General features: G+C 52.9%; 3 protein-coding genes across 4 annotated transcripts; 2 read left to right on the top strand and 1 right to left on the bottom strand.

Moving 5' to 3' along the window:
* The first annotated feature begins 5631 nt into the window (after positions 1–5631).
* On the top strand, positions 5632–10189 carry Pou5f1 (POU class 5 homeobox 1). Its single transcript, XM_059282082.1, has 5 exons — positions 5632–6067; positions 8534–8654; positions 8873–9003; positions 9474–9632; positions 9750–10189. Exons 1-5 carry the CDS (start codon positions 5669–5671, stop codon positions 10014–10016), a joined length of 1077 nt encoding a protein of 358 aa, XP_059138065.1. The 5' UTR covers positions 5632–5668; the 3' UTR covers positions 10017–10189.
* A 1284-nt stretch (positions 10190–11473) lies between these two features.
* Tcf19 (transcription factor 19) lies at positions 11474–14440 on the bottom strand. 2 transcript variants are annotated; one of them, XM_059281930.1, is made up of 3 exons: positions 14108–14440; positions 12762–13311; positions 11474–11799 (listed from the first exon to the last, which is right to left on the bottom strand). In XM_059281930.1, the coding sequence occupies exons 1-3, from the start codon at positions 14343–14345 to the stop codon at positions 11790–11792; spliced, it is 798 nt and encodes a 265-aa protein (XP_059137913.1). In that variant the 5' UTR covers positions 14346–14440; the 3' UTR covers positions 11474–11789. The 2 variants fall into 2 exon arrangements, with proteins under 2 accessions (XP_059137913.1, XP_059137914.1); XM_059281931.1 differs by lacking the exon at positions 11474–11799 and having other exon boundaries at positions 12758–13311.
* A 1683-nt stretch (positions 14441–16123) lies between these two features.
* Cchcr1 (coiled-coil alpha-helical rod protein 1) lies at positions 16124–22315 on the top strand. The gene is made up of 7 exons (XM_059243861.1): positions 16124–16170; positions 16388–16451; positions 16540–16753; positions 19206–19509; positions 21656–21819; positions 21897–22032; positions 22163–22315. Exons 2-7 carry the CDS (start codon positions 16436–16438, stop codon positions 22313–22315), a joined length of 987 nt encoding a protein of 328 aa, XP_059099844.1. The 5' UTR covers positions 16124–16170; positions 16388–16435.
* Positions 22316–22393: the final 78 nt, after the last annotated feature.

Genomic DNA, 22393 nt, shown 5'->3' with positions numbered 1-22393 from the left:
GCTCTGGTCTAGTCTTCCTTCATGTGAATCCTTTTAGCTGAGTTTCCAGTCATCCTGCACCTGAATCATCCAGAATCAGTGAGGGCTGGCTGGGCTCGCAGCAGCAAAGCTGTCCATCAAAGCCTTTGTTTATTTTGGTTTAGACAAGGTCTCCTGTGGCTCAAGCTGGCCTGGAGACTCTTGTGGTTGGCCTTAAACTCTCTTAAAAAAAAAATCAAACCAGGTGGTCATGGTGCACACCTGCCTTTATTCCCAGCACTCAGGAGGCAGAGGCAGGTGGATCTCTGTGAGTTCCAGGCCAGCCTGGTCTACAGAATGAGTTCCATGACAGCCAAGGATACAGAGAAACCTTGTTTCTGGAAACAAACAAACAAAACACGTTGTATATGTGTGTGCCCATGTGTGGATGTGTACATGTGACTGCAGATGCCCACAGAGGTCAGAGATTTGAGTCCCCTAGAGCTGGAGTTATAGGTTATAAGCCACCCAACAAGGAACTGTTAGGTATAGCTGGGAACTAAATTTAAAAGGGTCCTCCGGGCCGGGCGGTGGTGGCGCACGCCTTTAATCCCAGCACTCGGGAGGCAGAGCCAGGCGGATCTCTGTGAGTTCGAGGCCAGCCTGGACTACCAAGTGAGTCCCAGGAAAGACGCAAAGCTACACAGAGAAACCCTGTCTCGAAAAACAAAAAAAACAAACAAAAAAAAAAAAAAAAAAAAAAAGGGTCCTCCGGAAGAGCAGTATACACTCTTAAATGATGATGAACTGTTTCTCCAGCCCCTGGCCTTGAACTGTTGGTCTTACTGTCTCTGACTCCTAAGGCCTGGGGTTACATCTGGCTTCCCATCATACCTTTTTGCCATGTTGGTGGGCTACCTTGGCTTGGAAAGTGTGGGCCTCATCTGCCTTCCCTGGTTGTCTAGACAGAGCTTGACTGGATCCTAAAACAGGGTATACATGGAGAGTTAATACATTTTGGTTTAAATTTGGGGGATTTAAGATATTATGGTGACATAGGGAGACCTTGTCTCAAAAAACATATATATGTATTACAATGATTCTCTAAGACCCAGGTGTAGCATGAATCTTAAAAGTTCTTATTAATAAAATCAAACCTGAGCCAGGTATTGGGGTGAACATTTCCTCTTTTTTGTCTAAAATTTAAAAAAAGCTTATAACTAATACAAGAAAAATTATATCCAATAAGTATATACAATATACACAGTCAAGATTACATTAACGATGTCTAGCCCATTAACATTTGACAGATTCAGACAAAAAACTCGATTATATATATTAACAATGTCCAGTCCAGTAACATTTGATAAACTCAGACAAAAAATTTTCATTACTTATCTTATTTAAAACAAGTAGTTCCTTTTTAAAAGTATTTTTTCTTCTCATAATAGATTCAGTAATCTACCTTTTGTCATTTTTTATATCTTTTCCTTTTTCTTTTTAGTGTAGATTCAGTGATCTACCTATTTATCCTATTATTTCTTTATCTTTTTTCTCAGAGTAGATTCGATGATCTATCTCATATCTATATTCTCTTTTTCTTTTTGCTTTCTAGGGGTGAAGGTATCTTTAGGGAATCTTGAAAAGAAAATTTTTGGGTTAATTGTCAAGTCCTGTATCATTTGTTCAGTCTCTGCATATTGAGAAAGTGCAGGGCTTGTTTCAAGTCCTTGCTTGAGTAGCCTGTCAGGCTGGATCATCTCAGCTAGCCATCTCGAAATTGTCCTGAGTAGTTTGTAGTCCAAAGCCGATCTTTCCATGGTGTTAATCAGCTTAATGGCTTTACCATAGTCCATGTGGAATCATTGTTGTGGGGTCCCATCATCCTTTTGAAGATTTCAAAGTTGCTGTTGGGTGTGGTCATGGTTCCCTGCAGATATATATATATATATATATATATATATATATATATATATATATATATTTTTTTTTTTTTTTTTTTTGCCTCCTCTGCGGTTTGGAGCAATCACAGTCTGATAAATGTCTGTCTCTTGGAACCATGAATGGTCTTCCCTAGAAGAGAAAAATCTTCACAGCAATTTCTCCCCACCATTTGTCTTGCCAAACTTTTCCAAACTGACCTTTGCCGATGCTTTCTTGTAACACGATGGTCCTGGCGATTTTTCTCTGAACAAGCAGCAGTAAACTCTTTGTCCCAGGTAGCAGCATCACCGCAGTCACCAACATGATGAGAAGAAGCCAGCAATTCGGAGCAGCAGCCGCTGCCTCCATGGTCCCACTGCCATTTGTGGCTGGGTCCCGGCCGAAGCTTCTCCTTAGCAAGCCTCCTAGGCCAGCCTCAAACTCGGGATCCTCCTGCCTCTTCCTCCTTCAGCAAATCCAACTAGTGTGCACCACCACAACCGGCCGAGTGTAACTTGGACCTGAGCTGGGGCCCACAAGGCCACAGGCAAGCAGTTTTTTCATGAATTCGGACCACGAACGTTGGGCGCCAGATGTAGCAGGAATCTTAAAAGTTCTTATTAATAAAATCAAACCTGAGCCAGTTATTGGAGTGAACACTGGAAGATCAGAGAGACAGAACAAGCCACAGCTAACCTCACCTGGCCAACTTCTCAGCTGGTCTTATTTCCTCAGACTGGAAGCTTCTCTGTCCTCATCCCAATGGCTCTCAGCTGAACTGCTGCTCGAAAGCCTGAAGCTTAACCAGGCCAAATACTTCTAGTTTCTGATCCTCACGCCTTATATACCTTTCTGCTTTCTACCACCACTCCCTGGGATTAAAGGCTCGCTTTCTGGGATTAAAGGCATAAGTCACCATGCTTGGCTGTATCCTTGAACACATGGATTTCTGCCTCTGGAATGCTAGGATTAAAGGCGTGTGCTACCACTGCCTAACTTCTATGTTTAATATTGTGGCTGTTCTGTCTCTGACCCCAGATAAGTTTATTGGGGTGCACAATATTTTGGGGAACACAATACCACCACACCCAGGAGGCCAGAAGCCAGGTCAGATTAGTCACCAGCCTTCTGATCTCCAGGGCCAACGGGTTGATGGCACACTGCCAGGCCAGAGAGAGCCTCAACTCCGGCCAGTTCTGAGAAGACTTGCTGGGACTTCAGACAAACTTAACTTGCTGTTAAGGTCGGCATTAGACTCCAGGAATGCTTAGGCCAGCCTGGCTCAGATAGCCCATCACTAAGCAGCCAAGCACTCAGAATGTGCCTCTTGCCCAGGCCGGGGGGTCACCACCTAGAGCAACCACACATTATAACCCATGAAACACGGTTGGTGTTGAGTCGGAATGGGCCACTGGGGAAAAGGGGCAGCGGGGGAGGAGCTGGGCCTGCTGCGGAGAGAGCTCTCTAGGCCTTCGAGGCCGGCTGGTGGAGGAGCTGGGTGTGGGGGATTCTAGCCTGCCCCTGCCCCTCCCCCCCGGGAGGCTGAGTCTTCAGGGCAGACGGCAGGTAAATGCATGACAAAGGTGTGTGATGGCTCTGTCCTGGGGGCAGAGAAGATGGATGGGGAGGGGCACCTCTTGTCCTACCCTCCCTGAATCTGCCTAGGAGGCAGTTCGTGGCTGCCTTGTGAACTCAGCACCAGCCTCACGGTCGGTAGGTCTTCACACTAGCCTATGGAAAGTACTACAATGAATGTATAGAACTAGGAAGACGGGCAAGTGAAGGGCATGAGCGGACTCAGGAGGGAGTGTAAATAGAAAGTCACAGAGAGATGGCCCCTGCCACCACCAAGCCCAACAACCTGGATTTGCAAGGTGGAAGGAGGGAATCTCCACATGTGCCCTGTGGTACACACACACACACACACACACACACACAGAATGTAATAAAAAAAAAAAGTCAGAGAACTGGGTGAGGTCGTTACTCATGCTGTAATCCCACTTATCACAGCTGTTGGGAGGCTGAGGCAGAAGAATTGCCATGAGTTCAGGGCCAGCTTGTTATATAGAGTAAGGCTCCATCTCCAAACAATAAACAAACAAATACGAAGACTACCATCAGGAGACTCCCCAAGGAACACTCAGGCCCCAAAAGGCATCTAGAGCCACTGACCCTAAAACAGCCTCAGGCAGGGCTGACTCTTCTGGTCTGGCTGTCTACACTGTGGGGTGCTTTGGCCCAGAGCCTTTTGGGGGCTGTGTGATCCACCATGGGGCCTTCATTTAGGGCAAGGTGTCGGAGCAGACAGACAAACATCCCTTCCAGACAGGCACTCTGAGGGCTATTCTCTTGCAAACACAACTAAGCACCAGGCCAGCAATGGGATCCTGGAGGATTCTCAGACCAGGCCCAGAAAATCCCTCTAGGAGAGCCACCGTAGGCTTCCTGCACCCCTCCTCCTAATCCCATCCCTCAGCATCTTTCCTCCGGCCGAGTCCCCTGAAACAAAGGTATCCCTCGGCCTGGAGGGCTGGGGGAGGGGTGGGTGACGAGGCTAGACACCAGAGTCCTAGAGGAAGGGGAGCTGAGCGCCCACGTCTGAGGTTCAGTCTCTGAGGGATTGGGGAGGAGAGCTTGCTGGAGAGCTCCGAAGGGAATTTTGTGTGAGGGATCTGGAGCTGGGGGGGTTGGGGAGCAGGAAGTTGTCCCCAGGGGAGCCATCCAGGCCCATTCAAGGGTTGAGCACTTGTTTAGGGTTAGAGCTGCCCCCTCTGGGGACCAGGATTGTCCAGCCAAGGCCATTGTCCTGACCCTTCCCCCAGTCCCTCCCAGGTTTCTTTGAACCTGAAGTCAGATATTTTTTTTCTTCTTCTACACACCTCCCACCCTTTGGGTTTCTCCACCCAGGAACTAGGCTGGAGGCCTGGGATGGGGCGGTGGGGGGAGGGAGGATCGCGTCTCCTGAGGAATGACTGTGAGGGAACTGGGCCTGGGTGCAGGTCTTACAGCGTGGGCAGGGAGTCCCTGGTTGGCTTGTCATTTGCCTCGAGACAACTTAGGTTGGAAAGTGTATGCTGAGAATGCGGAGCCAGTACCTCTATGGGGACGGATGGGGTTGGGGATGGGGGTCCCGTGGTGAGGAGCCTCTAGAGTCTGGAGGACTGGGCATGGAGTGTCAGCCCTGTCCTGCCTGCCCCTTGTCCCCGGAGACATGGAGGAATCCTGGGCTTCACCAGGACCTGGAATCTAGAATTCTAGATGGGTGAGCCGCTGGTAGTGCACTCGTGAAGGTTAAAGAACCGAGCGGTGGGCCCCAGAAATACCGGGGACACGACATTCAATAAACGAGGCTCTGAGAGGATGGCTGGGTGAGCCGCAGCGACAGGCAGAGGGGACCAAGAGGCTTTGTGGAGGGATGAGGAGGCCAAGCACTTGGTTCCTGAGCAATGTGGAGGTGTGGACGGGATGGTGGTCCGCTCTGAGGTGTTCGGGGCCCACGGCAGGGGTGGGTAGACGTTGAGGGTGGAAAATGAAGACCCCCCTGGGGTCCTGCCCTAAAGTTGGCCCCCTCAGGCTGTCCCCAGCCTTCCGCTTCCAGACACACGCAAACATCTTTCGCCTCAGTTTCTCCCACCCCCATTGCCTACTTCTCCACCCATCCAGGGGGCGGGGCCAGAGGTCAAGGCTAGAGGGTGGGATTGGGGAGGGAGGGAAGGAGAGGGGTTAAGCAGTCCCTGGGTGAGCCCTCCTTCCGTCAGGCCCCCGGCTTGGGGTGCCCGCCTTCCCCATGGCTGGACACCTGGCTTCAGACTTTGCCTTCTCACCCCCACCTGGTGGGGGTGATGGGCCAGGAGGGCTGGAGCCGGGCTGGGTGGACCCTCGGACCTGGCTGAGCTTCCAAGGGCCTCCAGCTGGGCCTGGAATCGGGCCCGGGGTCGGACCAGGCTCAGAGGTGTTGGGGCTCTCCCCTTGCCCGCCGCCGTATGAGTTCTGTGGAGGGGTGGCATACTGTGGGCCGCAGGTTGGACTAGGTCTAGTGCCCCAAGTTGGCGTGGAGACTTCGCAGCCTGAGGGCCAGGCGGGAGCCGGAGTGGAGAGCAGCTCAGAGCGGGTCTCCCCTGGGCCCTGTACCGCCCGCCCCAGTGCCGTGGTGAAGGTGGAGAAGGTGGAACCAGCTCTCGAGGAGGTGAGTGAGATGGGCCTGGGACCGTCGAGGGGACGTGGCTGCGCTGGAAGAGGCAGCCGAGACGGGAATTGGGAGCCTGCTTCCTAGCAAAGGAGGGACTGTGGTGGCTGCCTATTCCTGGGAAGCAGGACAAGGTTTGCACCAGAAGCCAGGATTGCAAGAATCGGAAACCGGCCTGGATTGTTCCGGCCTGGCCCCTTGTCAAGTCGCTCGCTATCTGGGCCTCACTGTCTGTGCACCAGTGTTGGGGTTCAGTTCCTTTTCCCACCGCGCTTAGCCCTTCTGGGGACTTGGGTCCCTGTCAGGCAGGACCTTGGCCTTAGGGTTAACCATGGCCGAAGAGTGAAACCCCTGCTTATCCTGGAGTTATTGTTACTCCAAAGCTTGGGTGTGACTGGCTGCTGATAGGAGCTTTGGGCTGTGTGTTGAGTTGGGTCCACCTCCAGTCAAGTTTACCGTCTGTCTGTCCTCACCCATACACAGAGTGAACACCCGGTCCTTGTAGAGAGCTGGAAGTGCAGATTTGGTTCATTTCAGCTTACCTCCTTACGTTGTAAACCAACACAACCAAAATGGTAGGGGAAGTTATCTCCAGGCCATTTCTAGATCATTCTGTGGGTGCACAGGCTTTGCTGAGCGGCTGATGGCCGGGCTGCTGCAGATGCGCAGCCCTCAGAAGCAAGTGTAAGCAATTAGCCATCTAGAATCGAAGGTGTGAGTGGACACAGATGCCAGCCTACCTCTTAGCAATTAGTGAACTGGGAGTCCCCTCCCTAAGTGCCTGTTTACTGCATTATCTCACATCCCCTTAGCTACCAGGAGTCCCCTACGAAGGCAATATAGTTTATCTCATGTCTTAAGTGGCTTTACTGAAGCAAGCAACTTGAACCGTACTTTACCTTATTCCAAATCCACAAAACAGGATTTAGAAAAGCTGAGAGCACTTGGTCTTTGAGGAGCGGTTGGAGATAAAAATCAGTTTGTTTGAAGCTGATAAAATCTCTTTCCATTGAAACACCATCCGGAAGGATTCGGAACTGCACTGGGCGTGTGCCTCGCTGGCTGCTGCTCCTGTCCCGTGGGTTGGCCAGCCTTAACTGGAGCATCTAAGACAGATCTCAGCCCTGGACCTCCGCTCTGCCAACCTGCTCCTGCCCCTCTCCTCCCCTCAAGGCTCACTTGCATCACCAAAGGACTGCCTCCTTTTCCATCTCCGGGTAGAGATAGCCTGCAATGCCTCCCGCCATTTTTGTTCTGTTCACTCACAGGCTGTATCTGCTCCTTAGAAAGGACACTTTAACCGACCATCCATTGCGCCCTCCCCACCTGGTCCCAACCACCCCGTCTGCCCTAGCCTTAGCCACACGCACCGGCGCGTGCCATTCCATCAATTGGAATCCATGTTTTAGCTTTTATTTACTCTGAACTCACTTTGTAGACCAGGCTGTCTTTGAACAGGAGATCTGCCTGCCTCCACCTCCCAAGTGCTGGGATTAAAGTTGTGCGTTACCACTACCCTATCTTTAAAAAGAAAATCTGTTGTGTGCTGTGTGCATGCTTGCCACCGTGCACCCGTGGGTGCCAGAGGCGGCCTCTCCACTGCGTTTGTTCTGGGGGTCAAACTCAGTTTGTCTGGCTAGCACCAGATCCGTGTTTTAAAACGTGAGTCAGATGGTTTTGTTTGCTAAGGCCTCAGCTTCTAAGGCCCACTTGACTCGTTAACTACCGTCTTAATTCAGATTGTCACCTGCACACCCTGCCCTCTTGGCTTCCTCCACAGCACTCAGTTAGCGAGGGGTTTTCCTCACATATTGAAATGTCAGCTCATGAGACCAGGGCATTTGTCTACTTTGTGTGGTGTGTGGTTTGTAAAGCAGCTGAACAGAGTGGTGGATCCTGCTATCCCAGGGCTGGAGAGACTGGGGCAGGACGGCGGCTACCAAGCGAGTCCCCGTTTCAGTATCCCCACGTGTACCATGTCATAGTTTGGGAACTTCAAAGCAAGCTGGAGAGGGTATTGAGTTTAGAATCCCATGGATCTGATGCTCTTCAGTCCTTTTTTGAGCTAGGAACTATTTATGTGGTCCTGCATGTTTCTTGAGTGCTGGGATTGCATGCTGGCTCTGCAGTGCCTGGCTATTTATGTCGTCTTAAAACTTACTGAAACTGGGGTAACAGTTCGCCAATGGGGCTGTTTTGAGTAGTTTGTTAGCAGATAGGAATTTGCTGGGGTACTGGACAGGTAGGTGTTCTAATGCATGGAACTCTGGGTAGTGATGTGGCCAGTTGCTGGGGAAGGAGCCGCCCCTGTCACCTAGGGATAGAGTGAGTGACATTTATTTTTAGTGGGCAGCCTGGGGTGCTGGGATCCTTTCAGCAACCCCGGGGGTTCAGGGTGTGTGTGTGTGTGTGCTCAGTGGCAGAGACTGACAGCTGGTATGACTCACAAGCCCTCTCTCACTGCAGTCCCAGGACCTGAAAGCCCTGCAGAAGGACCTAGAGCAGTTTGCCAAGCTGCTGAAGCAGAAGAGGATCACCTTGGGGTACACCCAGGCCGACGTAGGGCTCACCCTGGGCGTTCTCTTTGGTGGGTTTCCCTCAGCATGTTCTGACCCCACACACAGCTGGCACAGCTCTCAGTGTAGGTGGAAGGGGAGGGTGTTTAATGGGCTACTTCTCCCTCACCTCTGTAGAGGAGAGAGGATTAAACACTTGGACTGCCTCTGGGAAGAGGTCGAGCTCTCGAGGAGGGGGTCTTTGGGGCCCTGCTTGCTGCCTCACTTTCCCTGTCCGTCTCCCCCTCAGGAAAGGTGTTCAGCCAGACCACCATCTGCCGCTTTGAGGCCCAGCAGCTCAGCCTCAAGAACATGTGTAAGCTGCGACCCCTGCTGGAGAAGTGGGTGGAGGAAGCCGATAACAATGAGAACCTGCAGGAGGTGAGGGGCCCCCTGGGGTGTTCGCTGTGTCTTCCAGGTACAATCCCATCTGCTGCTTCCATTCCTCCTTTGAGACGCCTCTCTGACCAGAGGCAGCGGGTCTGTGTCTTGTTTTTTTCTTTTTCTCTTTTTTTTTCCTTCTAGTGCTGAGGATTAGAACCCAAAGCCTTAACATTTGCTAATCAGGTTCTCTCTTCCTGGGTCACTCCCATCCCAGGCTAGCAGCCCAAGCCTGATGGAATATGGTGTCATGGTCCCTTCCCCAACCCCCTTCTGCTGAGAAAGGCTCAGACAGAAATCTAGGTCTCACCAACCCCTTCCAGGATTCTTTCCTTGTAGTAATCCCTGCCTCTGGGGCCACATCCAATCAATATCCCTTAGCAATTTGCTCTTGAGTCACACCTCAGTGTGGGGTTGCTGCCCAGCCAGGTCCTAAGCTTGCTCTTGTCAATCCCTCTACTCCTGCCCAGATTTGCAAAGCAGAGACCCTGATGCAGGCTCGCAAGAGAAAGCGGACGAGCATTGAGAACCGTGTGCGGGGGAACCTGGAGAACATGTTTCTGCAGTGCCCCAAGCCCACTCTGCAGCAGATTAGCGTCATTGCCAAGCAGCTTGGGCTGGAGAAGGATGTGAGTGCCTGCATCCTGACCTGTGGTACCTGCCTCCCCACTGCGGGCGGCTCTTTCCCCCGACCTCGTCTGGCTCCAGCATCTCTGAGCTCATCTCCTCTTTACCATCCCTCCTAGGTGGTCCGAGTGTGGTTTTGTAACCGGCGCCAGAAGGGCAAACGGTCAAGCATCGAATATTCCCAACGAGAAGAGTATGAGGCGGCCGGGTCTCCTTTCCCAGGGGGGCCTGTATCCTTTCCACGGCCCCCAGGGCCCCATTTTGGTGCTCCAGGCTATGGGAGCCCACACTTCACCACACTCTACTCTTCAGTCCCTTTTCCCGAGGGTGAAGCCTTCCCCTCTGTTCCTGTCACTGCTCTGGGCGCTCCCATGCATTCAAACTGAGGTGCCAGCCCTGCTGGGGATGAGGTGAGCTGAGGCGAGGGGGAAAAAGATAGAGAACCCGGAGCCACCACAGCTTTGGGGTTAAGTTCCTTTACTGAGGAGGGATCAGAACCACAAAAAGGGCGGGGGGAGATGAAGTTCAGTGATGCTGTTGATCGTGAGCCCATCACTCATCATTTTGTTTTTAAATAAAAAAGCTTGGGACACATGAGCTAGCTAAACCGTGTCTTCCTTTAGTTACTAGAGAGCCTGGGGATAGAGAAACCCAGTAATGGATCCTCATACCCAGAGTCCTCCAACAGAGGTGCCATTTAAACTGTTGGAGGTTACAAAATGCCCAAGGGATAGTTGGGATTGGAACCTAACCTATAGAGGAAGACATTACCTACTGGCCGAGGCTTTACTTGATCATATCTGCCAGCAGATGGAATAGTCACCTGACAGCCACCCCTCACCAGCAGTGTGCTTCCCCATGTCACTCTGGAAGTCCTAGTGGGCTCAAGCTAAGAAAAACCAAGTCTTCAGAAAAATTATTTTTGTTTGTCTTTCTTCAAAGCAAGGTTTCTTTGTGTAGCCCTGGCTGTCCTGGACTGGAACTCACTGGCTGGCCTTACACTCAGAGATCAGCCTGCTGCTGACCTCCTGAGTGCTGGGATTAAAGGTCTCACCATGCCCAGCTTAAAAAAAATGTTTTTTTAATTCTCTCTGTATGGGTGTCTTTGGGGCTCTTTTTTCTACATGTATGTCTGTGCACTGTGTGTAAAGGGACAGAAGAGGACATTGAGTTCCCCTGGAGTTACAGGTTGTGAGCAGCCATGTGGGTTCTGGGAACCAAACCTGGGTCCTCTGCAAAAGCAGCCATTGCTTTTTTTTAACGTCCCCTAGACAAGGTTTCTCTTGCATAGCCTGGCTATCCTGGAACTCTGTAGACCAGGACCACCTCTGCCTTTAGAGTGCTGGGATTAAAGGCTATCCATTGCTCTTAACTGCTAACTGCTGAGCCATCTCTCCCACCTAAAAACCAAGTCTTGAAGTGATTTTTGGTGCATGTCAGCCCCACCAGAACTCTACCCTTTGAATGTAGTGTTTTGTTTTGCTTTGAAGACAGGACCTCCTGTAGACCAAGCTGGCCTGGAATACACAGTAGTATGCCACCACACTCAACTTTAAAACAGTATGTATGTGTGTGTGAATACTTGAGTGAGTGCCACAACATGAAGACAACTTGTGAACATTGTTTCTCTCCTTTTGTAACGTGGGTCCTGTGGATTAATTAAGCACAGGTCATCAAGCTTGGCAGCAAGTGCCTCTACACACAGCCGTTTCATTCCCAGCCCTGTGCTTTCTCGACACCAAGGTCCATTTGGTTCCCACAGGGGCTTCTGCTGTGGGGAATTCCATCTGCAGACCACCGTTTGGAAAGCAGACTTAGACTCGTAAGAATAAATACCCCTATGTGGATGAAGCATTTTATTCTTTATTTTGATATAAAGGCAAAGCTCTGAAAAGCCAGTCACAGAGACTCAGTCAGCGGCAGCAGTAGCCATGGCATAAGGCAGTCTGGGGTGGTTTCTGTGATGGTTGCTCTAGCTGCGCATACTCCGGTGTCCACGGGAACAAGGCTTTATTCCTGGTTACTGGGCATCCCAGCTCACTGGTAATTTGGCGGCAGGCAGCCACATCTTTGGCAGGAATCATCTTTTTTGCCACCTCAACGATCATGAGGGTCCTCCAGCCTTGAGTCAGTCTATAGCAAGGCACTTTCCCCTGTGGTCATTCCCTCCTTGGGAGAAAGGAGACATTTCTTAAGATCTATTCTTTTCTAAAATATGAGTGTTTTGCCTATATATATGTATGTATACATGTGTGCCTGGCGGCCAGAGGCCAGGAGAGGTGGTTGGATCTCGTGGGACTGGAGTTGAACATAGGTCTTCTGTGAGAACAGTGAGTGCTCTCGATCACTCTACTATTCCAGCCCTTAAGATCCATTCTCAGGGTCTGGAAACCAACATGGCATCCTTGGGTGGCCTGGATGCTACAGTCAATGCTGGCCACGTGGTACCAGCCATCACATCAAACCTAGACTACTGTCTTCTTGTAATGGGCAGCAGCAAGGGGCTGTACAGGGGTCCCCACTCCTAACTCCAGGGAGTCCTGGGAGTGTTCCTGAGTAACTTGAAGTCTGGCAGACCTTGCTTCTGGGTAACTGCTACACCTAGCTAGCACAGAGGGGGCTAAAGGCCAGCGGGAAGTGGGGACTTGGGGCTCGGGATGCATGAGGAGCACACAAGATGACACCTGTAATCCCAGCTGGGGAGTGACTGTCTGGTCCCCTCAGCTTCCACTCTGAATGCCCTATCCTGACTTGTTCCTTTACCTGGGGAATTTGAGGCTATCCTGGGCTGCACAGTGAGACCTTGTGTCAAAAACTAATAAGCAAATAGGGTTAGAAAGACAGCTCAGAGCTGCTCTTCCAGAGGATTTGGGTTTGGATTCCCCTAGTTCCAGAGGACCCAACGCCCTCTTCTTGCCTCTGGGGTACGTAGGGCATCCTGAGTTGACCTGCTCACTCTAGTTTTTGTTTTGAGACAGGGTCTCCATATGGTCCAGGTTGGTTTCATACTTGTCAATCCTGTCTTGTGCCTCAGCTACAAAGAGCTGGGGCTAACGGTGTTTTATGTACACAGCTGGACTCAACCCTGCTAAGTCAGGTGCATGGTAGACAATGCTCAGGACTCAACTTACCCACTGGACACCAGAGCGGCCTTCTCCACACGGAGCTTCTTCCTGGGCTCCATAAGGACTGAGAGAGGGCCCAGGGAAGCCTCGCTCTCATCCTCTAGTTCTGCCAACACTCTATGAGCCGATTTCCTCCGGTTTCTTGTGGGTGGAGCGGGCGAAGCCCCCACTTCCGCAGGCTGGGTGGGAACAGCCAGGCTCTGTGGTCTGCCACCACCCCGGGAGAAGGTGAGGGGCTGCGGCTGCAGCTTGCTGAGGCTGCCGATGGAGTTGAGGATCAGTGTGGCCTTGGGGGCAGAGGACAGGGTGCTGAGTGGCCGATGGGGAGCCCCCTGGGGGGGCAGCATGGGTTGGAAACCAGTCCCAGCTTCTCCCCGAGACCGAGGGACAGTAATGGCAGCAAAGTCCTGAGGTTTGACCCGGACTTGTTGGAACATGAAGTAGAATTCCGAGGAGCTGGTTCCTGCTTGCCCTTCAGGGCCAAAGGTCAGAAGGTCACCATCGCTCAACTCCAGCCTGTGGCCTCTTGGGAGTCGGACATTATTGACCAAAGTCCCTGTTGATGGTGAGGCACAAGACAACAGAAACATGTCTAGTGAGAAGTACCATGATTCTGCCATTTGGTTTGCAGGGGAGCATGGGGGGGGCATTGAACTTGAGGCCCCACAGCGTGTATTTCTCGCCCAGGAATGGATGGAAAGCTTCCTTGCTGTGCTCCTACTTGAAGCAGATCTACCACTACACAACTCTGGTTCTTTTTGAGGCAGTCCTAATCTGTATCCTAGATTGGCCCAGAACTCAGAATTCTCCTGCCTCAGCCTCTGAAGTGCTGAGATCACAAGGTACATCACCACACTTGCTTCCTGCTGTCATCCTTGACTGTAAACATCTACATACTGTAGGGCCTGTCCCCTAAGAGTAAGCCTCACTAATACCAAAACACCTCAGGTTAGGGTTCTCCAAACCTTTTGTCTGACCTGATAGGGGAACTAGAACTGAAGATGGAAGAACTGTGGACTCCAGCCTCTTGAAGCTGCTTTGAGTTGGGACACAATGCCTAGGTCACTAGAACACTGCCTTAATGGGAACAAGGTGCTTCAGCAAAACTGGAAACTGAGTCAAGTCTGAGCCGAGTACTAGAATGTCCCACAGTGACACTTTACTGATGGCACCTCCCTCCTAGCCCTGTGTGAACTAAACCAGCCAAGCAGGTTAGTCCTGTGAAGAGCTGACCAGAATCGATCTTGCTTGTCTGCTCTCCAGAGACTGCCAGGGACCCTGGGAGGCAGGTAGCGGGGTCCCAGAGGCTCCCACACTTGTTACCAGCCCGGGGTCTGCCTGCTCACCCTTACCTTGGCTGCTGTGGTCCTCCAGGCTGACCCTCCAGTCGTCTCCTTGGAGCTCAGCATGCAGCTCTGCATGGACCCCAGAGATGAGGCCCGGCTCCTGCTGGGGCCGCAGGGCCACATCACACAGGTCAGCCCTGCAGCCCAGCCTATAGGTGCAGCCTGACCTGGACGGGGGGTGGAAGGTGTAGAGATCACCGCCCCTGCCGCCCCCTATGCGCAGCAGCTGGAAGCAGGGTAGCATGGGGGGTGCCCCCTCTGCACCTCTCCCTGCACCTCAGCAGTTCATCACCTCTCCTACTCCTGGGCCAGGCACCGTGGCCGGCCTTCAGTCCTGACGCCGACTTGAGAAGTGCAGATTCAGAGCCCCAGAGGCCTGGACATGCAGTGCGGCAGTGGCAGTCAAGATGAGACTTAAAAATCAATTCCAGGAGAGCCCTGGTGCGATGTAAAACCAGAAGATAATCCTGCGGCACCTCCGCGAAGCGGGATCCTCGGGCCGCAGCACATCCGGAGGCTTTAACAATCTGTGCAAGGCAAAGCTACTTTAAGGCGACAGCTGGGAACATGCAGACCGGGTGAAGAGGTCCTGCTACACAAACGTGCGTGCGACACGAACGTGTCCCCTCGAGTGTAACCAGGAGCCGGGAAGCTGCTGGTCAAACTTCTTAACCCAAGCAGAGCACCCCTTCTGTCCTTCCCCCGAGGGAAGTGAGTCCGCTGTCACCCACAAGGGGCGGCGCAGACAGGTCCCTAGTTCTGCAGCAAAGTGGATCTCACCCTTTTTTCCTTTTTCCGCTGGCGGGGTAAACTGAGGAAGGGACTCCACACCCTGCGCCCCTCGCTCCCGCCGCGGTTTGACAGCCAGGAAGCCGCCCGGAGGGCGCGGCTTGGGCGCGCGCGCCGCGCAGACTCCTCCTCCGCAATTCCCGGGTCCCGCTTCGCGCCTGCGAGCCCGCCCCTCCCGAGGCTGGTCCTGATTGGCCGTCCGCCTTGCCCTCCTCCGCTCTATTGGACGACGCGCAGGGAGGAGCTGTCTATCTCCGGCCCTCCGCCATTTCTGATTGGCCTGCACATTTTCCCGGGTTCCCGGGGTGGGGCGGGGCCGTCAGGGCGCGGAGAAGGCCTCAGGCGTCCGTCCGGGTGCCAGCGTGCACCTTTCCTCTTCCTCCTTCCGGCAGGGGAGCAAGGGTGCTCCGGAGCAGCCCGCCAACCTGCCCGCTTCGCGCATGCGTGGTCAGGGTGTGAAGCCAAGACGGGGAGCTGGGTGAGGGGCGTGGCGAGAGGGCGGATCTCGCGCTGGGTAAGGGGCGTTCGGGAGGAGTCGGTTGGGGGCGGAAAGGGTCTGAGAGGGGGTGCTAGGGCGGGTGGAAGGGGTCCACAGGGGAAGCGGGTGCAGGATCCTGGTCAAAGAACAGATGAGGGGGTCAAGGCAGCCTTAGAGCTCAGAGTCCTGAGGGGGATGAGCCAGGGGTGTGTGCAGCGGAGCAGGGGGAGGCAGGAGGAGAGGGAGCGACCAGGCTTAATTGGGTCAAGAAAAATGCAGACTAGTACTAGAAAGAGAAGCGGGTAGGAATCAATCTCGGGGTTGAGTGAAAACATTTGAATTAGGGTGGGAGTTGGACAAAGAAGATGCTGTAGGACGCCGAACAGAGAAGGGAGTGGAAGCAGAAGGGATGGAGAGAAACTGAGGCCGGCTACAGAGAGGCTCTGATAAGATAGCAGGAAGCTGGCTTCCTGGCCACGGGCTCTGGGCTGCTTGGATTTCCCAGGGATCCTAGGGACGCCGCTTAACCCCACATGTGGCCGCATTCTTGTGGGGCCAGGCCTTGGGCTAACGCTTTAATAGGAAATGACCCAGAAATCATGGCTCGGTGGTGCCTAGATGGGCTTCCCAGCGTCCCTACCATACCATGGCGAGACCTGTGGAGACGGGGCTCCCTGCGGGCCCTCTCACCTCCAGCCCCGAGCTGCAGGGACCATAGACACTTAAGGAGGAAGGTAAAGGCACCCCCTAGAATCCTGTAAGTAGAAGCAATCCCCAAGAGCACCCCCTGGCTCCCATCTCGGTACGTTTACCTCATGGTTCGGTCTATCAGGAGCATGGTTGGGACAAGCAAGTGGTTTGCTTATCCTCTGCCTTCTTAGGGAAGTAGGGAAAGAGAGGCTCAGCCTGGGCGGATCTGTCAGTAACTCTATGATTATGACTTTGTTATTGTAGGGCTTTCTCTTTGGAAGGTGGCCTGAAAACTGAATTGGAGTGTCCTTGTTTCTCCTATTGTCCAGGGGGACATAGATGCCTGGAGACATCTAGAGGCTTTAGATAGCGTGGAGATGTTGCCGCCTTCAGGTCAGCGAGGCCGGTCAAGGAGGTTGGGGATCGCTCTTGTCTGAGAAACTGACAGTCTTTACTCTTGTGACACCCCCCCCCCCCTCAGGTTTTGCTGGGCTGGTTCCTCCCTCCCACTTCCAAGCTCGGTCCCTTCCAACTCTGCCAAGATCGGCCCCGACCTGGGCTTCAGACATTCCCCTGATCCAATCCAAGGCTGGCCAAGATGTCTTAGAGAGGCGGCTAGACACTCAGACACCTACAGTGACCGTGTGGGAACAGGACGTTTGTGGAGATGCACAGGGGCCAGGGCGGAGAGGCAGGTAGGGGTCTGTCACATGATTCTTTACACACGTATTCATATATTCCAGTCCCTGGGTTCCATTTTTTCTGTAGGTTTTCTGTAGGCCGTTGTTGGTACATAGACCATATTCACTGGGGTAACAAAATGGAGAGGCTCTGGATTTAAATTCCCAGCTAACAAGGAATGTGAATGTCTAAGAGAGGAGATGGATTGCCCAGAAGCTTTTGTGACGGGAGATGACATGCAGCTTAGACATGCTGACCCGGTATAGCGGCATACTGGAGCTGGCTATGCTCCGGCTGTGTGTTTTAAGATTTTATTTCTGAGCCAGGCATGGCCTGCCTTTAATCCAAGCACTAGAGAAGCAGAAGCAGGTAGATCTGAGTTCAAGGCCCCTCCCTGGTCTACAGAGTGAGTTTCCAGATAGCCAGGGCTACACGGAGAAAACCCTGTCTGGGGAAAAAACAAAACGAAAACCATTTTTTTGTTATTTATGTGCATGTCTCTGTGTGTGAGCATGCATACTTGGAGACCAGAAGAGGGTGTAGGGTTCTCTGGACTGGAGTTCCAGGCAGCTGTGAGCCATTGAGTGTGGGAGCTGGGAACCGAGCTGGGGTTCTTTGCAGGAGCAGCAAGTACTCTGGAGCCTTCGCTTCAGCCCTGTGAATATGTCTGTGTGTGAGTGGGAGTTGTTACTTCTGTTGTTTTGTGTGTCCTTCTCCCAGTAGACTGGATGCCGTTTTGCCGCTCTTCAGGGAATAAAGCATGACGACAGAGGGGGATGCTAGACAGATTCTAGGGAACTGCAGCAAGTCATTTCACTAGGGGAGGGTGCTACTCAGGAAGGAGCACTAGCCTCCAGTTAGACAAAATCCTGTGATTCTCGGGGAGGGTGCTACCTCGGGAAGGAGCCCTCACACAAGCTAGTTTAGATGTGCATGACACTGAGTCATTTGTAGATGGAGTACCCCTAGACTCCCTGTACAAAGTACCAAACTGTTGTTGGCTTTTTTTTTTTTTTTCTTTTTTTTTTTTTTTTTTTTTTTCTTCAGTTTTTTTGAGACAGGGTTTCTCTGTGTAGTCCTGGAACTCACTCTGTAGACCAGGCTGGCCTCGAACTCACAGAGATCCGCTAGCCTCTTGTTGTTGGCTTTTTTACTCTTTTTTGGCCCGCCACCCAGCTCCCAAATAAATCACACACGGAGGCTTATTCTTATAAATGCCAGGCCTTAGCTTGGCTTCTTGCCAGCTTTACTTAACTTATCCCATCTACCTTTTGCCTCTGGGCTTTTCCTGTTCTCTTTCTTCTGTAAATCTTACTTACTCCGTGGCTTATTGTGTAGCTGGGTGGCTGGCCCCTGGAGTCCTCCTCCTCTGGCTGCTAGCCCTCTCCTCTCAGTTTTCTCCTATGTATACTCCCTGCTGGCCAGCCCCGCCTATCCTTTGTCCTGCCTCGATTTTGGCCGTTCAGGTTTTTATTAGACCTTCAGGTGTGTTAGACAGACACAGTCACACAGCTTCACAGAGTTAAACAAATGCAACATAAACAAAAGTAACACACCTTAAAATAATATTCTACGATACCAAACCCTCACTGAAAGCCTGCACCCAAAGGTGGGGTGTAGTAGTGCGTCCCTGTAGACCCAGTTACAACGGGAGAGTCCTGAAGAAAACCAGTGCCATGCACCAGCGTAGCGCAGGGTTAGGGACGGCCACCACTGACACTGGAGCGGTCCGGAAGGAGGCTGAAGAGACCGCCAGAAAACCGAGTGACTTCATGTTTGGATTTTGTTACATTTATGGGTTTTATGTGTGGGTATGTGTGCAGACGCATATGCGCGCGCGCGTGCACGCGCGCGCGAGCGCGCGCACACACACACACACACACACACACACACACACACACACGCCTGCCTTGGTGCACAGGAGGATCCCAAGTGCTGGGCCAGCCTCTGCTATGTATCATGTTCAAGGTCAGCCTGGGCTACATGAGACCCTGTCTCAAATGGAACAACAAAAAAGTCTGTAGTTAACACTTGGTACCAGAAGCTCAGTCCCCCGACCCCTTCACTGCCCTCAGCTGAGGACCCAGACCCGTGCACTGGAATGTGTAGTCCCCCGACCCCTTCACTGCCCTCAGCTGAGGACCCAGACCCGTCCACTCAGAATGTGTAGCCCCCTGATGTGCACGTTTGGTGTTTAATCCATGTGGTTACCAATGGATCTCTGGAGAGATTGTGTTCCTCACTGGGTCTCACTAGCCCTTAGGTCCCCTGAGCCCAGAAAGTGGACCTCACACACTTAGTAGGGACTTGATAGGTGATGGTGTGAATGTAGAGATCCTCCTGCCTCAGCTTTCGCCCCTGCTTCCCTGCATAAAGTAAGAGGATTACTATTCTCTTTGCTGTCTCCACCCTCCCGGCAGTACCAAGGCCACGTCTCAGCTGGGCCCACCTGTCTTTCCTTTGAAGGTCTCTGGAGCTGGGGGTCTCCAGTGCCCTGAGCCAGCAGGCTGAGCTGATCTCTTGGCAGCTCCAAGAGTTGCGACGGCTGGAGGAGGAGGTCCGGACCCTGCGGGAGACCTCCCTGCAGCAGAAGATGAGGTTGGAGGCTCAGGCCATGGAGCTGGATGCTCTTGCGGTGGCCGAGAAGGCTGGCCAAGCCGAGGCTGAGGGCCTGCGTGCCGCCTTGGCCGGAGCTGAGATGGTCCGGAAGAACCTGGAGGAGGGGAACCAGAGGGACCTACAGGAGATCCAGAGTCTGCACCAAGAGCAGGTGAACGTGGGGTGAGAGGGGCTTAGCAACGTTTCGAGGTGAGCTTTCCAGCAAATTGCAGGGAGCGTCAGGGGCAGCAGAGCCATGGGATGTTGGAAGGAGAACTTGGGTGGTTTGCTCTTCCTCGGGCTGCACTTGTTTCTTGGGAGTCATGTGATCTTGCACCATTTGAAACTCTCCCTATTCTATGCCAAACACTCTTCCAGGAACGTGGTGGACGGAGGGAGCGAGGAAGCGGGGTATGGGTCCTGGGGAAGTCAGAGTGCCCAGTGCTTCTCTTTGCCATCCGCGAGGGAGGAGCTGGCTGGGCATTCAGTGACCAAGTTGCCTGAGTCTCTGCTGTCATGAATGGAGCCACAGCCTAGTGTGGGTCACACTTAATGTGGCTGTAGCCAGCGGCAGCTGGGACAGTGCCAAAGGGTGCAAGAGCACTCCTGTGGTCTAGGGGCAGGAGCACTCCTGTGGTCTAGGGGCAGGAGCACTCCTGTGGTCTAGGGACAGGGACGGCCGCCCCAGGCGATGAAGAGTGGGAAGGGAGGCTATAAAGAGGAGTGTCGTGTTTATAATATTGGGGCAGCACCAGCTTGCTGCCCGTGAGTCATCGCTGAGGAGGCCCTGAATTAGTCGCTTCACTGAGCAAACGCCCTGCTTTGATACCTGATAACCTGTATAATTGGGACCGTGTTCAGAAGTTGACTCCACAGTCACTGTGAGTGAGATGAACTGCTTATAGGTCAAAAAGTGAAAAAATAGAAGGTTTTGAGAAACTGGGAATATGGGGCTGGAGAGATGGCTCAGAGGTTAAGAACACTGGCTGCTCTTGCAGAGGTCCTGAGTTCAAATCCCAGTAACCACATGGTGGCTCACAACCATCTGTAATGAGATCTGGTGCCCTCTTCTAAATGAATAAATCTTAAAAAAAAAAAAAAAAAAAAGAGGAGGAGGAGGAAAGAAACTGGGAGTATAGCTCAGGGGTAGAGTGCTTCCCTGGTATGCACAGGACTATAGGCTCAACCCCAGTGTCACCAGAAGAGAAGGTTCGTTGTGGTTGTTGAGTCAGGGTCTCACTGTGTAGCTCTTGACGACCTGAAACTCACAGATCCTCCTGCCTCTGCCTCCCAAGTGCTGGGATCAAAGGTGTGTGCCACCACGCCGGGCTCCAGAAAAAAGGCAGGGAAGCAACACCATCAGATTTGTATTTAGTGTCTAAAAAGACTTTGTGCTTCCTGTCATGTACTTGTGTGGAGACAGGGCAGACCCTGCCTGAGGAAGCAGGGCAGACACCTTACCCGTTGGCTCCACAACTCGTAGCTGCTCTGATGCCCCTGCACTGCTTGGGGACTAGTGACAAAGGCCCTCCCTCCTTGGAGAGTCCTCATGAGCACAGGCTGAAGTAGGGTCAGCTGGCTGCCAGTGCTCAGAAAGCTGCAGGTGGGGGACGGATGAGAGGCCTTGGGGGCGGGGACGGGGGGGGGGGTGCAGCACCTGCACACGGGGAGCAGGGGGGAGCCTCAGGAGGGAGCTTGGGGAAGTGCGTTGCCAGGCAGCAGGCTTTGTGGGTATGGCAAGTTTGTTTTAGGGGTAAGAGTGTTAAGGGCAGGGTCTTGATATGTAGCCCTGGCTGGCCTTGAACTTGAGGCAGTACCCCTGACTAAGACATCCCACTGGGATGTCTTAGGGTTTATAGTCCTGTCATAAAGCACTGTGACAAAGAGCGACTTGAGAAGGAAAGGGTTCCTTTCCTTTGGCTTGCATATCCCTGGTCACAGTCCCTGAGGGACACGGAGAGGTAGAGAAGCGAACTGGCAGGAACCGATGGTTGTTTGAAAGTAACTGGGGAGAACCAGATGTGGAGAACCCTCCATTTGCTTGTACCAGGGTGACCTATTGGGTGGTTCTGAGAGATAAGGCCCCAAGGCGGGATGAGCTGCCCCCTCAAAGATTTATTTTTGTTTATGTGTGTTGTATTGGTGAGTATGTACCACATGTGTGGGGGGCCCCCAGAGCCAGAAGAGGATCCTGTGAACTGCCTGCTGTGAGTGCTGAGAACCGAACATGAGTCCTGGAAGAGCAGGAAGCACTCTGGCTGCTGAGCCTTCACCAGCCCCTCAGGCTGGCCTTCTCTGAATGTCTTCTTCCTCCACAGCTGTCCTCCCTGACAGAGGCTCATGAGAAGGCTTTTGCTAGTCTGACCAGCAAGGCCGAGGACTTGGAGAAGTCTCTGAATAGCTTGGAAATGAAGCGGGCAGGAGAAACCCAACAGCTGGCCATAGCCCAGAAGGAGGTGGAGCTGCTCCGGAGTCAACTGAGGTCAGTGGGCAGGGGCTGCAGGGAGGGGCGTCTGGGCCGTGCCACTGCGGACTGTCCCATTCCGGCCTCCACCCTAGTAAGACCCAAGGGGAGCTGGAAGCTCAGGTGGCCTTGGTCGAAAGTCTGAGGAAGTACGTGGGGGAACAAGTCCCTCCGGAGGTTCATAGCCAGACGTGGGAGCCGGAACGGAAGGAGCTTCTGGACACCTTGCAGGTGAGGATGGCGGTGGCCTGCGAGGAGAGAGCACAGCCCTGGGAAGGGAGGCCATGCCCTCCCAGGGCTTAGACTGTCTGCTATCTGAGGGTAGCATTGAGACCCTGACTGACTGTGTTCTTCCTCCTAGCACTTGAGGGAGGATAGGGCTGACCTTCAGGCCACCGTGGAATTGCTACAGGTTCGGGTACAGAGTCTCTCACACATGCTCGCCCTGCAGGAAGAGGAACTGACCAGGAAGGTAGGACCTCTCATTTGCCAGGGCTTTCCTCTGGGGCAGTAGCTGGTGTGCTGCCCAGACCCACTAGGATCCTTTTCCTCCAAAACCCCACTTCTGCTGCTGCAGAGACAACAAAGGTCA

This window comes from Peromyscus eremicus, chromosome 16_21, assembly GCF_949786415.1.
Source record: "Peromyscus eremicus chromosome 16_21, PerEre_H2_v1, whole genome shotgun sequence".
Lineage (NCBI taxonomy): Eukaryota > Metazoa > Chordata > Mammalia > Rodentia > Cricetidae > Peromyscus > Peromyscus eremicus.
This window is presented reverse-complemented; position numbering and strand designations above follow the sequence as displayed.

Coding starts and splice junctions, on each gene's coding strand:
- Pou5f1 (XM_059282082.1), top strand. CDS start 5,669: ATGGCTGGACACCTGGCTTCAGACTTTGCCTTCTCACCCCCACCTGGT. Junction 6,068..8,533: donor TGGAACCAGCTCTCGAGGAG/GTGAGTGAGATG, acceptor CTCTCACTGCAG/TCCCAGGACCTGAAAGCCCT. Junction 8,655..8,872: donor CACCCTGGGCGTTCTCTTTG/GTGGGTTTCCCT, acceptor TCTCCCCCTCAG/GAAAGGTGTTCAGCCAGACC.
- Tcf19 (XM_059281930.1), bottom strand. CDS start 14,345: ATGCTACCCTGCTTCCAGCTGCTGCGCATAGGGGGCGGCAGGGGCGGT. Junction 13,312..14,107: donor GGAGGACCACAGCAGCCAAG/GTAAGGGTGAGC, acceptor CACCATCAACAG/GGACTTTGGTCAATAATGTC.
- Cchcr1 (XM_059243861.1), top strand. Junction 16,754..19,205: donor GGGCCAGGGCGGAGAGGCAG/GTAGGGGTCTGT, acceptor TTTCCTTTGAAG/GTCTCTGGAGCTGGGGGTCT. Junction 22,033..22,162: donor AGCTTCTGGACACCTTGCAG/GTGAGGATGGCG, acceptor TCTTCCTCCTAG/CACTTGAGGGAGGATAGGGC.